Source organism: Mauremys reevesii, linkage group 2 (genome assembly GCF_016161935.1).
Source record: "Mauremys reevesii isolate NIE-2019 linkage group 2, ASM1616193v1, whole genome shotgun sequence".
Lineage (NCBI taxonomy): Eukaryota > Metazoa > Chordata > Testudines > Geoemydidae > Mauremys > Mauremys reevesii.
Window position 1 is genome coordinate 76,768,044 of NC_052624.1, and position 13,934 is coordinate 76,781,977.

At 38.9% G+C, this 13,934-nt stretch overlaps 1 protein-coding gene across 4 annotated transcripts in view; it reads right to left on the reverse strand.

Annotated features, from left to right (window-relative positions):
- Positions 1-3,333: 3,333 nt before the first annotated feature.
- SNRK (SNF related kinase) overlaps positions 3,334-13,934 on the reverse strand; it is an 87,095-nt gene continuing 76,494 nt past the window's right edge. For all 4 annotated transcript variants that reach the window (XM_039525157.1, XM_039525160.1, XM_039525159.1 and 1 more), the window contains one exon: positions 3,334-7,247. In XM_039525157.1, coding sequence (XP_039381091.1) covers positions 6,029-7,247 — 1,219 coding nt within the window. In that variant the 3' untranslated portion in view covers positions 3,334-6,028. The remainder of the gene's footprint in view (positions 7,248-13,934) is intronic.

The following is a 13,934-nucleotide window of genomic DNA, read 5'->3' on the forward strand; positions in this document are numbered from 1 at the left end:
ATATAGGAACAGTTACAGGCCTCAGCCTTTTGTTAAACTTAAATTACAAAAGTAAATCCAAGATTTAGGCTTCAGACAGAGAAATTAAGACAGTTCTGTCAGTCTAAATTACTGATTTATATATAGATAGATAATTGCCTACATAGCTTGAATTTGGTCATTAGGATTGGCAGTACTGGTGGGCTAATTTTACAGTGAAATGCTATATTTAAAATCTCTTTAAGGGTGGAAAAATTGGCTGTTTCCTTCCACTTTTTGGAATCACATTTGGTCCTTCTTTTTTCCATCTTAGATAGAATCTGTATTCTGTATTTATTTGTAGATACATTTTATTTTTTACTAGCGTTATTTCAGAGCTCTGTTCTGCTCTTACTAACTGCTTCCTCTCAGCGTGCATGTAGGAGGAAGTAACCAGGGGGTCAGCCAGTATTAATTCTGACTAACAGGGAGGAATTGGTTGCAAATGTGAAGGTGCCAGGAAGTTTGGATGAAAGTGATCCTGAAATGATGGATTTCATGATTCTAAAGAAAGGAAGGAGAGCAGCAGAATAAGGACAATGGTCTTCAAAAAGGAGATTTAACCAACTCAGAGGACTGGAAGGTAGGAGCCCCTGGGAGCTAGCTGAAGCAATCTTGGGACCATTAGCAATTTTTATTTTTTTTGAGAACTCATGGAGGATGAGTGTGGTCCCAGAGGACTGAAGAAGGGCAAACACAGTACCTGTTGTTAATTAGGGGAAGGAAGACCTGGGTAACCATAGACCAGTCAGCCTAACTTTGATACTTGGAAGGATACTGGAACAAATTATTCAACAATCGATGTATAAGCATCTAGAGGGTAATAGCCAACATGACTAGTCAAGAACAAATCACACCAGAACAACCTAATTTTCTTCTTTGAGGGGGTTACTGGCCTTGTGGACAGGGAGAAGCAGTAGACATGATATATCTTGAGTTTTACTTCATGTCTACTGCTTTTGAGACAGTCCCAGGTTACATTCTCATAAGCAAATTCAGGAAATGTGGTGTCTGTCCTGGGTCCATTACTATTCAACAATTTCATTAATGACTTGGATAATGGAGTATAAAATTTGTGGATAACACCAAAGTGGGAGGGATTGTGCAAGCATTTTGGAAAGGACAGGATTAGAATTCAAAATGACCTTGACAAATTGGAATGAAATCAGTAAAGACAAGTGCAAAGAACTACATTCAGGAAGGAAAAATCAAATGCACAAATACAAAATGGAGACTAACTGGTAGTGCTGCTGAAAAGGAGCTGAGGCTTATAGTGGATCACAAATTGAAAATGAAAAAGGCTAATATTCTCAGATATATTAACATGAGTGTTGTAAGATATTGGCAGTAATTTGGTATTTGTGAGGCCTTAGCTGGAGTATTGTGTCCAGTTTTGGGTGCCACACCTTAAAGATGTGGACAAACACAAAGGTGACCAAAGGAGAAAAACAAAAATGATAAAAGCTTTAGAAAACTTGACACATAATGAAAGGTTTTTTTAAAAAAAATCCTGGATATATTTAGTCTTTAGAAAAGAAGAGTGACGAGAGAAGCTGATAAAATTTTCAAATATGTTACAGGCTGTTACAAAGAGGACAGTTCACAGTGATGAATTGTTCTCCAAGTTCTCTGAAGGCAGGAAAAGAATGCAATGGCTTAATCTGCAGCAAGGGAAATTTTAATTAGATACTTTTAACTGTCAGTATGGTTAAGTACTGGAATAGGTTCCAAGGGAGGTTATGGAATCCACCATTGAAGCACTTTGGACAAAACTGTCAGGGATGGTCTTAGTATTCTTGCTCCTGCCTCAGTGTGGGGGTGACTGGACTAGGTGATCTGTTGAGGCCCTTTCCAGCCCTACATTTCTATGATTGGCAAGCAAAACAAGGACTAATGCTCAGCTTGTTGGTGGTGTTCTGTTGCTTGTTGGTTTCAGACCATTTCTCCAATTTATCAGTAAATTAGCAAGTTTTTGACAAACTTACCCATGTGGGAGAATATCTGAGACCAACAATTATGTGCTACATTCTTAAAGTTCAGGTGTTTGAGTGTGGTGACACATTACTCCTGCAGGGTTTGTCTTCAGCATCAAATAGCTTAAGTTACCATTCAATTATTGGCAGCCATAGATATTTTAAGCACAAAAAATAATGGTCTGGTCTACACACCAAGTTTACACCAGTGTAACTAAACTAACGCAGCTGTGTTGGTGGATGCTCAAAGTGAAAACAAGGGATTTATAACTAACCTCTTTTATAGCCTTAACAATGGTGTTCCATATTAAGCGTACACAAGTGCAGTGGGCAACTCATCAAGTGCCCTGCTATGCACTGGAATTCACAGATCCAAGATAAGCCCCCAGACTCACTATGCATTGTGTGGAGAGAAGTACATAAGATAGGCAGCCCCCCCCCCCCCTCAGCTTGTGAACACTTAAATAGCCAGTAATAAATGCCAAGGGGCAGGGCCTATCTCCAAATTGGAGGGAGATGCTTTCTCCTTTGCTCAGAATTCTGACATGAACCCTCAGCTACACGGGAAGGGGGGAGGGGGGGAGAAGAGAGAAAGAAAGCCTATCCCTTTTATAGCCCAGTAGTTAGGGTAGTCTCCTGCAACATGGAAGACCTGTTTTTAAATCCCTGCTCTGCCTGATTTGAAGCAGGGACTTGAAACCTGGTCTCCCACATCCCAGGAGAGTGCCCCAACCACCTGGCTACTCTGTATCTCAGTCTCTTCTGAAGCTGTCCCATGTAAAAATAAGTATGTATGGGGCCAGAAAAAAAAGTGAGTGATTGATAGTCTAGTAGTTAGGGCATTCACTTTGGCTATGGGAAGAGTGAGGTTCAAGTTCATGCTATAAATCAAGGCTTCAGACTTGGGTTTCCCTCATCCCAAGTACCCTAGCCACCAGCCAGACCCAAAAATTCCCTGTCTGCTTGTAGCCTGCTGTCTCTTGTGCAAGTTAAGCATGCACTGAGCTCTTCTACTGGGACAGACAGGCCCTGCCTAGAGTGTCAGGGCTGAAGTAGGAGCTCCACTGCTGAGCCACTAGATGACAGTGTGCATACCCAACCAGCAGAAATTTAGGCACCTAGAGGAATAGGGGGCAGCTGAATGATGGTTTTGTAAATGTCAGTAGTGCCAGTAGGCTAGATTCACAAAAGTGCCTAATGTTGCAAAGATGTTCCCATCTGTTTCAACCAAACACCACCACCACTGTTTCATATGTTCTGATAAGTGATACTAAAGCAGAAGAGATTTTATTTCACCCCCCAGTGTAGAATGAATAGTCTGATTAGCAGTGTATAAAGTTGACATGGAAAACAAAGTTTATGCACCAATCAAGATGTCATTTTTATTAACTGGATTTTCCATTTCTGTCTCACACCATGAATGTTTATACAATGAAGAAAGCCAAACATTGCTGGAAGCAACCGACAAGATCAGCTGATATTTCTGTACCCTCTTAACACATACATTCTTTCTTGGTGAGAAGTTAATTAATTCTGTTCTATTTTATTTTTACTGCTACTCTTAAAATTCTGTGTCAAGATTGTCACATCTTAAATACAGATAAAGTTGCTAAAGGTACATTTATATATACACACAGAGAAAAATACAAGACTAATTGTTTTTCCACAATATTTAAATTTATACACTACCATAACTATATGCAACTTTTAAAGACAGGTTAAGGGGTACAAGAAACTGTTTACTTGCTCTAAATAGTTTGGTCCAATATTATTTTAATGTAGTGGTTATTCTCGCCCTTCCTTTTACATGACAACATAATATAACATACAACACATGCACAATCATTCACCTATGAACAAATGGATAAAAGGACAACACTCAGACTAACTTTTGTACACCCAGAAGTTCAACCAACCATACACAACTAATAAGGCTATAATACAGCTATGCAGCATAAATGGTCAACACTGCTGTTCTAAAGTGAGCACCATATATACATCTGTATATAAAAACATTGGAAACAAAATACACCTGGGGTTAGTTAAAAGGTGCCATTCCAAGGCTGTACATAATATCAGGAAAGTATTTACAATACTTGGAAAAAAAAGCTGCAATAGTTTATTGCCAATGCCCTTTATAAACTTTTCTCTTACTTTTAATATAGATGTTATGCTCACTGTCTGTGAACCACACATCTTATTTCTGGCCCTTTATAAGATCCCTGTTCAAAAATATCAAGCAAATGTGTTCTATGGCTTCACCCACACATCTCTTCTTGTAGCTTTCAATTTATAAATATCACACTCACTGAACTGCAACTGTAGCTTAAACTGAAAAGTTCCATAAAGTAAAATGTTTATCACTTGTTTTGTTTAGGGAGCAGAATCTATAATCCCTAGCTAGGCTAGGCAGTAAAAGTATCCTGTGCGATGTAGACTGTCCTAATAAAATGTATCATACTAATTAAGAAAAGCCAGTGTGAACTACAGAAATGATGACCAAATGTAATGCAGTTCTTTGGTGCTCTACTCACTCTACAGTGTACATGAAATGCATTGTATTTGACCATTTTGTAAATGTTACAATATGCTAAACAGTGTAAACTCCTTTCAGACATTCAATGTCTGGCTGCGGTGCTGCTACATAATACCACCAATTTTTACTAGCATTGCTTTGAAGACCCAGTGCACAGCATGAAAAAATAAAACATTCTTGCCCTTCCCAAAATTAGGAATCTGCAATATATTTTATTCTAGATAATAAAATTCCACAAAAGTTAATTCATCTGGTCAAAAGTAATCTTTTGTACAGAAATATTCTAAAGCACGAATTTGCCATTGTTTCAGTGGCAATGGGGACACAAAATGGAAAAGCTAATAGCTTTAAAGAATGCAGAAGGATATTTTCTTATGTGCCAATTTTTAGTTTTTTTAAATATTGGACTTGATTTTAATAGAAAACAAGATTATTGAGGGAAATTAACAGAACATAGTAAATACAGGAGACAACACAACATATTAAGTCCTGACAAAGGCCAAAAAGTCTAATGATGAGGAAAATTTATATCAGACAATAATACTGATTAATTTAAATCTGCATCCAATTATTTAAACATTTTCCATTCTTTATTGCATTTTGAGATCTAAGAGTCATACTTAGAATAAGAAATGCTAAAATATTTAAGGTAATTGTCATGATCGACTACTAATAACGGAGATAATGTATACAAACTATTTATTTTCAGTTAGAATGTAAAAACTCAGAAGTAGACTTTATAATTTACCTTTGTTATATTAAAAAAGAAGATTGTCTGCTTGTAATATCAACATATTTTATGGGAAAAAGCTGCCTTACAAATCTAGTTGCTTTGTAAAAAAATCTTGCCTATAGAAAAACAAGATCTTTTCAGTTTGATTTTGAGCCACAACTTTAACCATATAGCTTAAGACAAATAGGTGTGGGTTTAAAATCATAGTTTAAGATCACTAATTTTCAGTGCATCTTTGCTTTGTACAAGCCTTGGAACATGTGAAAGCTCCCTGAGGAGTTTTCAGCATCAAAACATTATTGCTTTGGTTCTGTTTCAGACACACAGAAGTATGCCACATATCACATATTTTAGATATCACAGAAGGTCAGCACAAGAATTAACATTTCACAAGCAAACAAAAGCTTCTCTCTCTCTAGTTTAAGTGCAGAATATGAAATTTCCAAGTGCTACATTTACACTAGGATCCAGATATACATTTTAATTTAATCCAGATCTTCCATAGTAAAATTATACATGTAAAAATTACACAATAAAATAGTCTATTATGTTGGGAAAGAAAGATGTATTGGCTAGCAGCATGCACAAAGACCATGCATTGTCATACCATCAAGCAAACACAAAATTAAAATGTAATAAATAACTGCTCATAAAGCCCACTTTAAAATATTAAGACAAAAAATGGGGTTCATTGAAATAAGGTGTTCACAGTTCTGAACAGGAAGAATGGTGTTGTCAAGTAGATTGAGCTATTAAGTCAGGTCATTGTCAAATGACATGACAACAACTAGTTTGACTGGAGGTACACAGCAGTCCCTCCTTGGGGTTCCGCTGAATATTCACAGATATAGTCTTTTCGCAGAGAGGTAGTTGTAGCACGTTATTTTTCAAGTTCTTACTCTTTATCCGTTCCAACTCATTTGCTGTGTCTGACATTTGGTCAGAAAAGAATTTTATGCTGCCCAAAGATGAAGCTGGGTTTGCACTCCCACTAGAACTTATGCACATTTTCCACATTGATTTCTCTTGCACTTTCACACTGGAAAATGACAGATTGTTTTGAGGATCAATAATGTATTTAGTGCTGCCATGAATCTGGGAACCTAAGCACAGGCTCATCAATTTTAGGCTTTCAACAAGGTCCCCTGCACTTCTAGAAGATAACTGCATTGAGTTTCCAGATCCAGCACATCTACGAGTAGAACCTGAAGTGTTATTAGTGCTACCACCAGAGCCCGTGGAGGGACTTCCCCCACTTTTGTTGTTATCACTAGGGCTTGTTTTGTCTACGCCTCCATTTCCATTGCTTGGTTTGCTCTGTCCACCACCATCTCCTTGGTTTCCAGGTGGCCCTTCACTACTATCCCGTCTATGCCAGGAGTATGTAAACCCACTATCTTTATCTAGCCGTCTCCTACTTTCTGAGTCATCATCACTAGTTTCTGAGCTACTGCAGCTAGACCCCCGACCCTGGCTTTTCCTTCTGTGGTAGCGCTTATGCACTGTGCTAGGTGAAGCAATATTCATTTTTAACCTGCTAAGCTTTGGGGGTAAGTTCTCATCCATGTCAAACTCATCATCTGACTCCCCTTCCTCAAAGATTTGATTGAGGACTGGTGCACTCTTCCTGGAAGTGAGACGATTTGTAACTGAAGGCTTGCGGCGCAAAACAACTTGAGTTGAAAGAGAAATGGGTTTCTTATCTTCTTCATCTTCCTCTTCATCTTCTTCTACTCTAAACAAGCACTTCCGCCCACTAGTAGTGGGTTTTAAGCTCACTGAAGGAACCACTGAAAGTGCTGGCCCAGCTAATTCAGGGATATCCTCTTTCTTTGCTGAATCGCCAAGTGCCTTACTTCTGTGACCATTAAGAACATTTTCAGCAGTGCGAGCTGGAGACTGAGGAACAGTTGCATGGGAGAGAGGAGAAGCTGTAAGGTCATCCTCCAGGTCCTGGGGTACATCGATTTTTGTTGGCCATGATTGCCTAGGTAAGAGATTGTGAAGGGGAAAAAAAAGGAGTAAAATTAGATTTGATTGACAGCTAATGAATACACAATAGCAAATCTTCACAGTACATAGAGATCATAAAGGCCACAGCAATTATCCTACTTGGCAAGCCAGTACAATTTATAAATATGTATTTTAAAGAAAACTTAAATTATACTTATCATTTTTCTTAAGTTGCCAATTTTGAGATCTGAAAAATCCATGACAGCTCTCAGAAAACAAAAATGGGAAAAAAATCTTTCTTCAAAGTCACAGAAAACACTAAATCTAATGTTTGTGGGAGGTCTAGAATCAGTAGGGACTAAGCGGGGAGGGTCCTGAGCTTTTCAAACACAATCTAAGGTTGATGGTATTGTAGACAAGGTTAATCTGGAGCTTTTTTATTCTTCCCAGTTTTCACTCAACAATATAAAAGCCATATTTGCTCAGACACGTTGCTAGTTTTACAAAATCAATTTCTGCTAGTCATTTCAATATTCAACCAACAAGACATGAGAGTCCAGGCACCAAATAAAACATGATACTTTCAAAGACATTTTATCTGCAAGTGAATGGAACTTTGAATGTAATACAAATGTATTCAGCATGAACCTCAAATCAAAGCAGTTATGAAAGAAGTGACACTTTGAAAGGTTGCAGAAGAGTTTTTCAACTAAAGGTTGGGGGAAGCCAACAGGTGCAGAGGAGCACACGGTCAGGACAGACACCCCTTTAATAAATACTCCTCTAATGGATGTTAATCCAAATCACAGGAAAGAAGAGAGGATAGAAGTTGATAAAGTACAGGTAGGAACTGGATAGAAACAGTCAATAACCAAAAAAGAATCCCATTCAATTACATCCCGTGAAGGCAGATAAATATTAAGATGGGTGAACTTGGGATATTGATATAATTGACATCACAGAAACTTGGTGGAACAAAGATAATCAATGAGACACAGTAATACCAGGGTACAAAATATATAGGAATGACAGAGTGGGGGAGTGACACTATAGCTGAAAGAGAACAGAGTCAAATATAGTAAAAATCCTAATTTAATCACAGTACCATAGAACAGTCACAAGAGTGAAATCCCTGCAAACTGCACAGAAACTTTAAAAAGAGGCCCAAACTAAATGTATACACCAAATAATAAAACAAAAACATTAAGACCATCAAAAAATGCCACCATGCTAAACAAGATTAAAAGAGGCAGTTTGAGACATCTTGTAAAAATTGAAAGTCAAATCCTACTGAGGAAAATGCAGAGGAGCATAAATTCTGTCAAGTGTAAAAGTATAATTAGGCTGGCCAAAAAAGAACCTGAAGCACGAACTATAAGAAGACACAAAAACTAATAGTTTCTTTTGTTAAGTACTTCAGAAACAGGAAACCTCCCAAACAATCAGTGGGGCTACTGAACGATCAAGGACCATTCAAGGAAGACAACGCCATTGCGGAGAAGCTAAATGAATTCTCTGCATCGGTCCTCACTGCAGAGGATCTGAGGGAAATTCCTACACCTGAGCCATTCATTTTAGGTGACAAAGTTGAGGAAAGTTGACCATTGTTTCAGTGGTAGCCGTCTGTATCAGCAAAAACACCGAGGAGTCCTTGTGGCACCTTCGAGACTAACAAATTTATTAGGGCATAAGCTTTCATGGGCTAGAACCCACTTCATCAGATGTATGAAGTGAAAAATACAGGAGTAGGTATAAATACATGAAAGGATGGGGGTTGCTTTATCAAGTGTGAGGTCAGTCTAATGAGATAAATCAATTAACAGCAGGATACCAAGGGAGGAAAAATAACTTTTGAAGTGGTAAGAGAGTGGCCCATTACAGACAGTTGACAAGAAGGTGTGAGCAACCGTAGGGAGAAATTAGTATTGGGGAAATTAAGTTTAGGTTTTGTAATGACCCAACGACTCCCAGTCTTTATTCAGGCCTAATCTGATGGTATCCAGTTTGCAAATTAAAATTCCAGTAAATTTCCAGCAGCTTCACGTTGGAGTCTGTTTTTGAAGTTTTTTTGTTGAAGAATTGCCACTTTGAGGTCTCTTATTGAGCGACCAGAGAGACTGAAGTGTTCTCCCACTGGTTTTTGAATGTTATGATTCCTGATGTCAGATTTGTGTCCATGTATTCTTTTGCGTAGAGACTGTCCAGTTTCGGCAATGTACATGGCAGAGGGACATTGCTGGCACATGATGGCATATATCACATTGATAGATGTGCAGGAGGTTTTGGAACAAACTGATAAATTAAACAGTAATAAGTCACCAGGTCTAGATGTTATTCATCGAAGAGTTCTGAAGGAACTCAAATACGAGTCTGCAGAACTACTAACTGTGGTATGTAACCCATTGCTTAAATCAGCCTCCGTACCAGATGACTGGTGCATAGCTAATATGACACTGCTATTTTAAAAAGACTCCAGATGTGATCCTGGCAATTACAGATAATTAAGCCTAACTTCAGTATCAGACAAATTGGTTGAAACTGTTGTCAAGAACAGAATTAACATAGATAAACACAACATGTGAGGGAAGAATCAACAAGGTTTTTGTAAAAGGAAGTCATGCCTCACCAATCTATTAGAATTCTTTGAGGGGGTCAACAAGCACACGGACAAGGGAGATGCAGAGAAAGCCTCTGACAAGGTCCCTCACCAAAGGCTCTTAAGCAAAGTAAGGAGTCATGGGATAAGAGGGAAGGTCCTCTCGTGGATCATTAACAGATTAAAAGACAGAAAACAAAGGGTAGGAATAAAGGATCAGTTTTCAAAGTGGAGAGAGGTAAATAGCAGCTCCCCACCCACAAGGATCTGTACTGGGACTTGTGCTATTCAGCATACTAATAAATGATCTAGAAAAGGGGTAAACAGTGAGGTGGTAAAGTTTAGAGATGATACTAAATTACTCAAATAGTTAGGTCCAAAGCAGACTATGAAGAGTTACAAAGTGATTTCACCAAACTGGGAGACTGAGCAACAAAATGACACATGAAATTCAGTGTTGATAAGGGCAAAGTAATGCACATTAGAAATAACAATCCCAACTATACATACAAAATGATGGGGTCTAAATTAGCCGTTACCACTCAAGAAAGATCTTGGAGTCCTAATACATAGTTCTCTGAAAACATCTCAGTGTGCAGTGGCAATTCAAAAAGCTAACAGAATATTAGGAACCACTGGGAAAGGGAAAGATAAGAAGACAGAAAATATAATGGCAGTCTATAAATCCATTGTATCCCCACATCTTTAATACATGCAGTTCTGGTCATCTCATCTGAAAAAAGATATATCAGAATTGGAAAAAATACAAAGAAGGGTGACAAAAATTATTAGGAGCATAGAACAGTTTCCACATGCGGACAGATTAAAAAGATTGGGGATTTTTCAGCTTGGAAAAGAGAAAACTGAGGGGAGATATAATAGAGGTCTATAAAATCATGAATGGTGTGGAGAAAGTGAATAAGAAAGTGTTATTTACCCCTTCACACAACACAAGAACCAGAAGTCACCCAAAGAAATTCATAAGCAGAAGATTTAAAATAAAGATAAGGAAGTACTTCTTCAGTCAACCTGTGGAACTCATTGCTAGAGAATGTTGTGAATGCCAAAAGTATAACTGGGTTCAAAAGAGAATTAGATAAACTCAGGGAGGATAGGTCCATCAATGGCTATTAGCCAAGATGGTCAGGGATGGAACCACATGCACTGGGTGTCCCTGAACTCTCACTGCTAGAAACTGGGATTGTTTGACCAGGAGTGGATCACTCAATAAAGTGCACTGTTCTGTTCAATCCCTCTGAAGCATCTGGCACCAGTCACTGGTGAAAGACAGGATACTGGGCTAAATGGACCATTGGTCTGACCCAGTATGATTCTCAGTGCATCAGAGCAGTCCTTGGTTCACCTGAGGATGGGTTACATTTGTGGCTTTCTGACACAAACTGGGAGGTGGAGGAGGTAGTGGTATTCTTCTACGCTCCACCTACATCAGACACTGCTCACAGTTGATTATGCAGATGTTCAAACTATGATCATGTATGCATGCTCTCTGTGCTTAGCTCCGTTTAGTGGGGTCCAATGAGCTCTACTAGACTCCTCCTTGATTTGAGGGCAGAAAAAGTGGTGATATCGTCCAAAGCCACTCACTGGGGGTGCCCCTGTGGAAATGTTCAGACTAGAATCTTCTCCTTTCTGATGTGCTTTGATGACTGACATTTAAAGTATGATTGGCAACTGAGTTAGCACCCAGTGAGATGAATGGGACAGTTCAGACCTCTCAGAGGTGTTGTTTCAGGTTCTGCAAACTTAGGAAAATGTCACTACCCATCAATGATGTTTTCAAGAACAAGGTGGAAGTATGAAAGGGCCATTACATTGTAACAGTTGAATCTGAGCCCTGGGTACAGCAGTCACAAAGTCCCTCTAAGTTGTGCCAGGTTGTGATAGCACACTGGGGAGCATGCTGCAGCCTTACCTCCTCCCAACCCCTAGGTCGGCTTCACGCTATTTAGGAAGTTTCCCTCAACAGAGAACTATTGGAAGTGGCTGGGGAGCTGGCCCTCAATACAATTTGTAGTATTAGTATGTGTTATCAAGGTCTCCCTCTAGCCTGTAACATGCCATTCATTCTGTTAGCAACTTTTAATTAAAGTAAGAACAAGCTAGAGTTCTGATATGTTGCATGCTGGGTATTTTAAAATGCTATTCTACAAACAGCACTAGTTCCCAAAATAGAACTTAAAATATAAACTAGAAACAATGACTATCTAAATGAATATCTGGAAAACGAATATCTAAAAAAATCTGCAAAAACATACAGTGATTTCAGAATGGACTGTGGTGTCAATGAAATAGGAGCTTTGAGACATTGTGTGTTGTAAGAGATAAAGATAAAAAGGAGAACAATGTAATCTTGATAGTAACATCATCATCATAACTAGGCAACATTTTACTGTCATGAATTACAACAGGAAAATAGCTACTGTATAATTTCTACAACAATTTTCTTATTTATTTTCTATGATTTCCAATAGGTTTGAGATGAGAGAAAAGCTCCAGCCTGTGGGTCAGATAAGTTATTTGGAAACATTTTTAAATGCAAAATCTAAGTTATGCAGCAGTCTGTCTTCTTCCCTATAAGGCCTTTATTTTGGTAGATCTTTTGGATCGAGGACAATATCTACACAACTAGTAACGCTCTCAAAACTACTTGGAACTGTAAGAGCCAACTATCCATAAAAGTATGTAGCTCAGCTTGTCACGTGGAGCAAAGGAATATTTGCAGGGCAGGCATTAAGCAAACTACTCCAAGCATTTCTACCAACTCACCTCAGTCTTGATATAAAAGAACCTTACTTACTTCAGTTCTTGACATTTCCTAAGCAGACACTACCAGGTATAATGAAATATTAATGTGGAACAAAAAAATATTTCAACTCAGCATGCCAGAACTGCAGCATAGCTCCCAACATTTCAGGTTGGTAAAGCAGGACAAGTCCTGCCTCTGATGGGTGGGGAATTGACTGCAGCCGGGGGAGGAGGGGTTGCACTGCAAGCCTATCCTGCACTCACCCCACAGCTGTCCCATTCCATGGGGCTGGCTGGGCTCAATTCCCCTCTCCAGTGGTTGGCCTGGCCCCACTGATGGGGTGGTGGGGAGAAAGAGAAATATGGGCAGGGCAAATCTGAGTGAGTGGTACTGCAACTCCATGTGCCACGTCCAGGTTGCAACGCCTGGAGCAGGGAACCAAACCCCATCAGCCCCAGAGGACAAGAGCCACTTCAACTGGGACTGGCGTTTTGCAGGACAGTCCTGCAAAAACCAGGACTGTTGGGAGGTCTGAAAGTCAGTGCTATAAAACTTAATCTTTTAAAAACATTGTCATTTGAAGGCATATTCAGGGTTTTCAGTTTATGGTGCTAAGTTTTTTTGACTGTTCTAACAGTAAACACTGAAAAATTCAAGTATTCTATTTGGATTTATTTTGAAAAATGCACAGATTCTTTCATCTTAGTTCATGTAAAATAAGAACAGGGTATCCTGGGAGTGTCAGAATGAAAGGCCATGGTACCACAGTAGGAGAGAAGTAATCTCTTCATCAGCAAAATTAAAATGATTTAGGGGTTTATAGATAAAAATGAACACTTAACTGCATGCAGCAATAAACTGTCAGCCAGTGCAGACCATACAGTACAAGCATGTTTCCTGCAGCAAAGACCACTAAGCGAACTCACTGAAGTTTTCAAATAGGCTTTGGAAGACAGCGTGTAGTGCCACCAAAACTGTAAACCTAGATCAGAAACAGCAGGAAAACTCTTCCAGTCAAGGGAACTGAACTAGTTCTTCAAATGTATCCCCCAGTCTACAGCAATTTCAGCCTTGTATGAGTTGAGTCTCAGTTAATTAGCCCTCAACAATGAAATGGGGATATAAAATGGAAAGATATCACAATCCACATTTCCCCATTATTCTTCCTAATGACTCCCTATATATGTTGACAAAATGGAATCCTGCATGACAAAACCCTTGGAACAGAAGAACAATTGCCCAATACCATCCTTGGAAATAAAAGTATGGAGCCTCTCAGGAGTATTTTCATTTCCACCCACTAGAGTGCAGACCTAGGTTAACAATTCTGAAGGCAAGCAACAGATCAAAAAGAATCA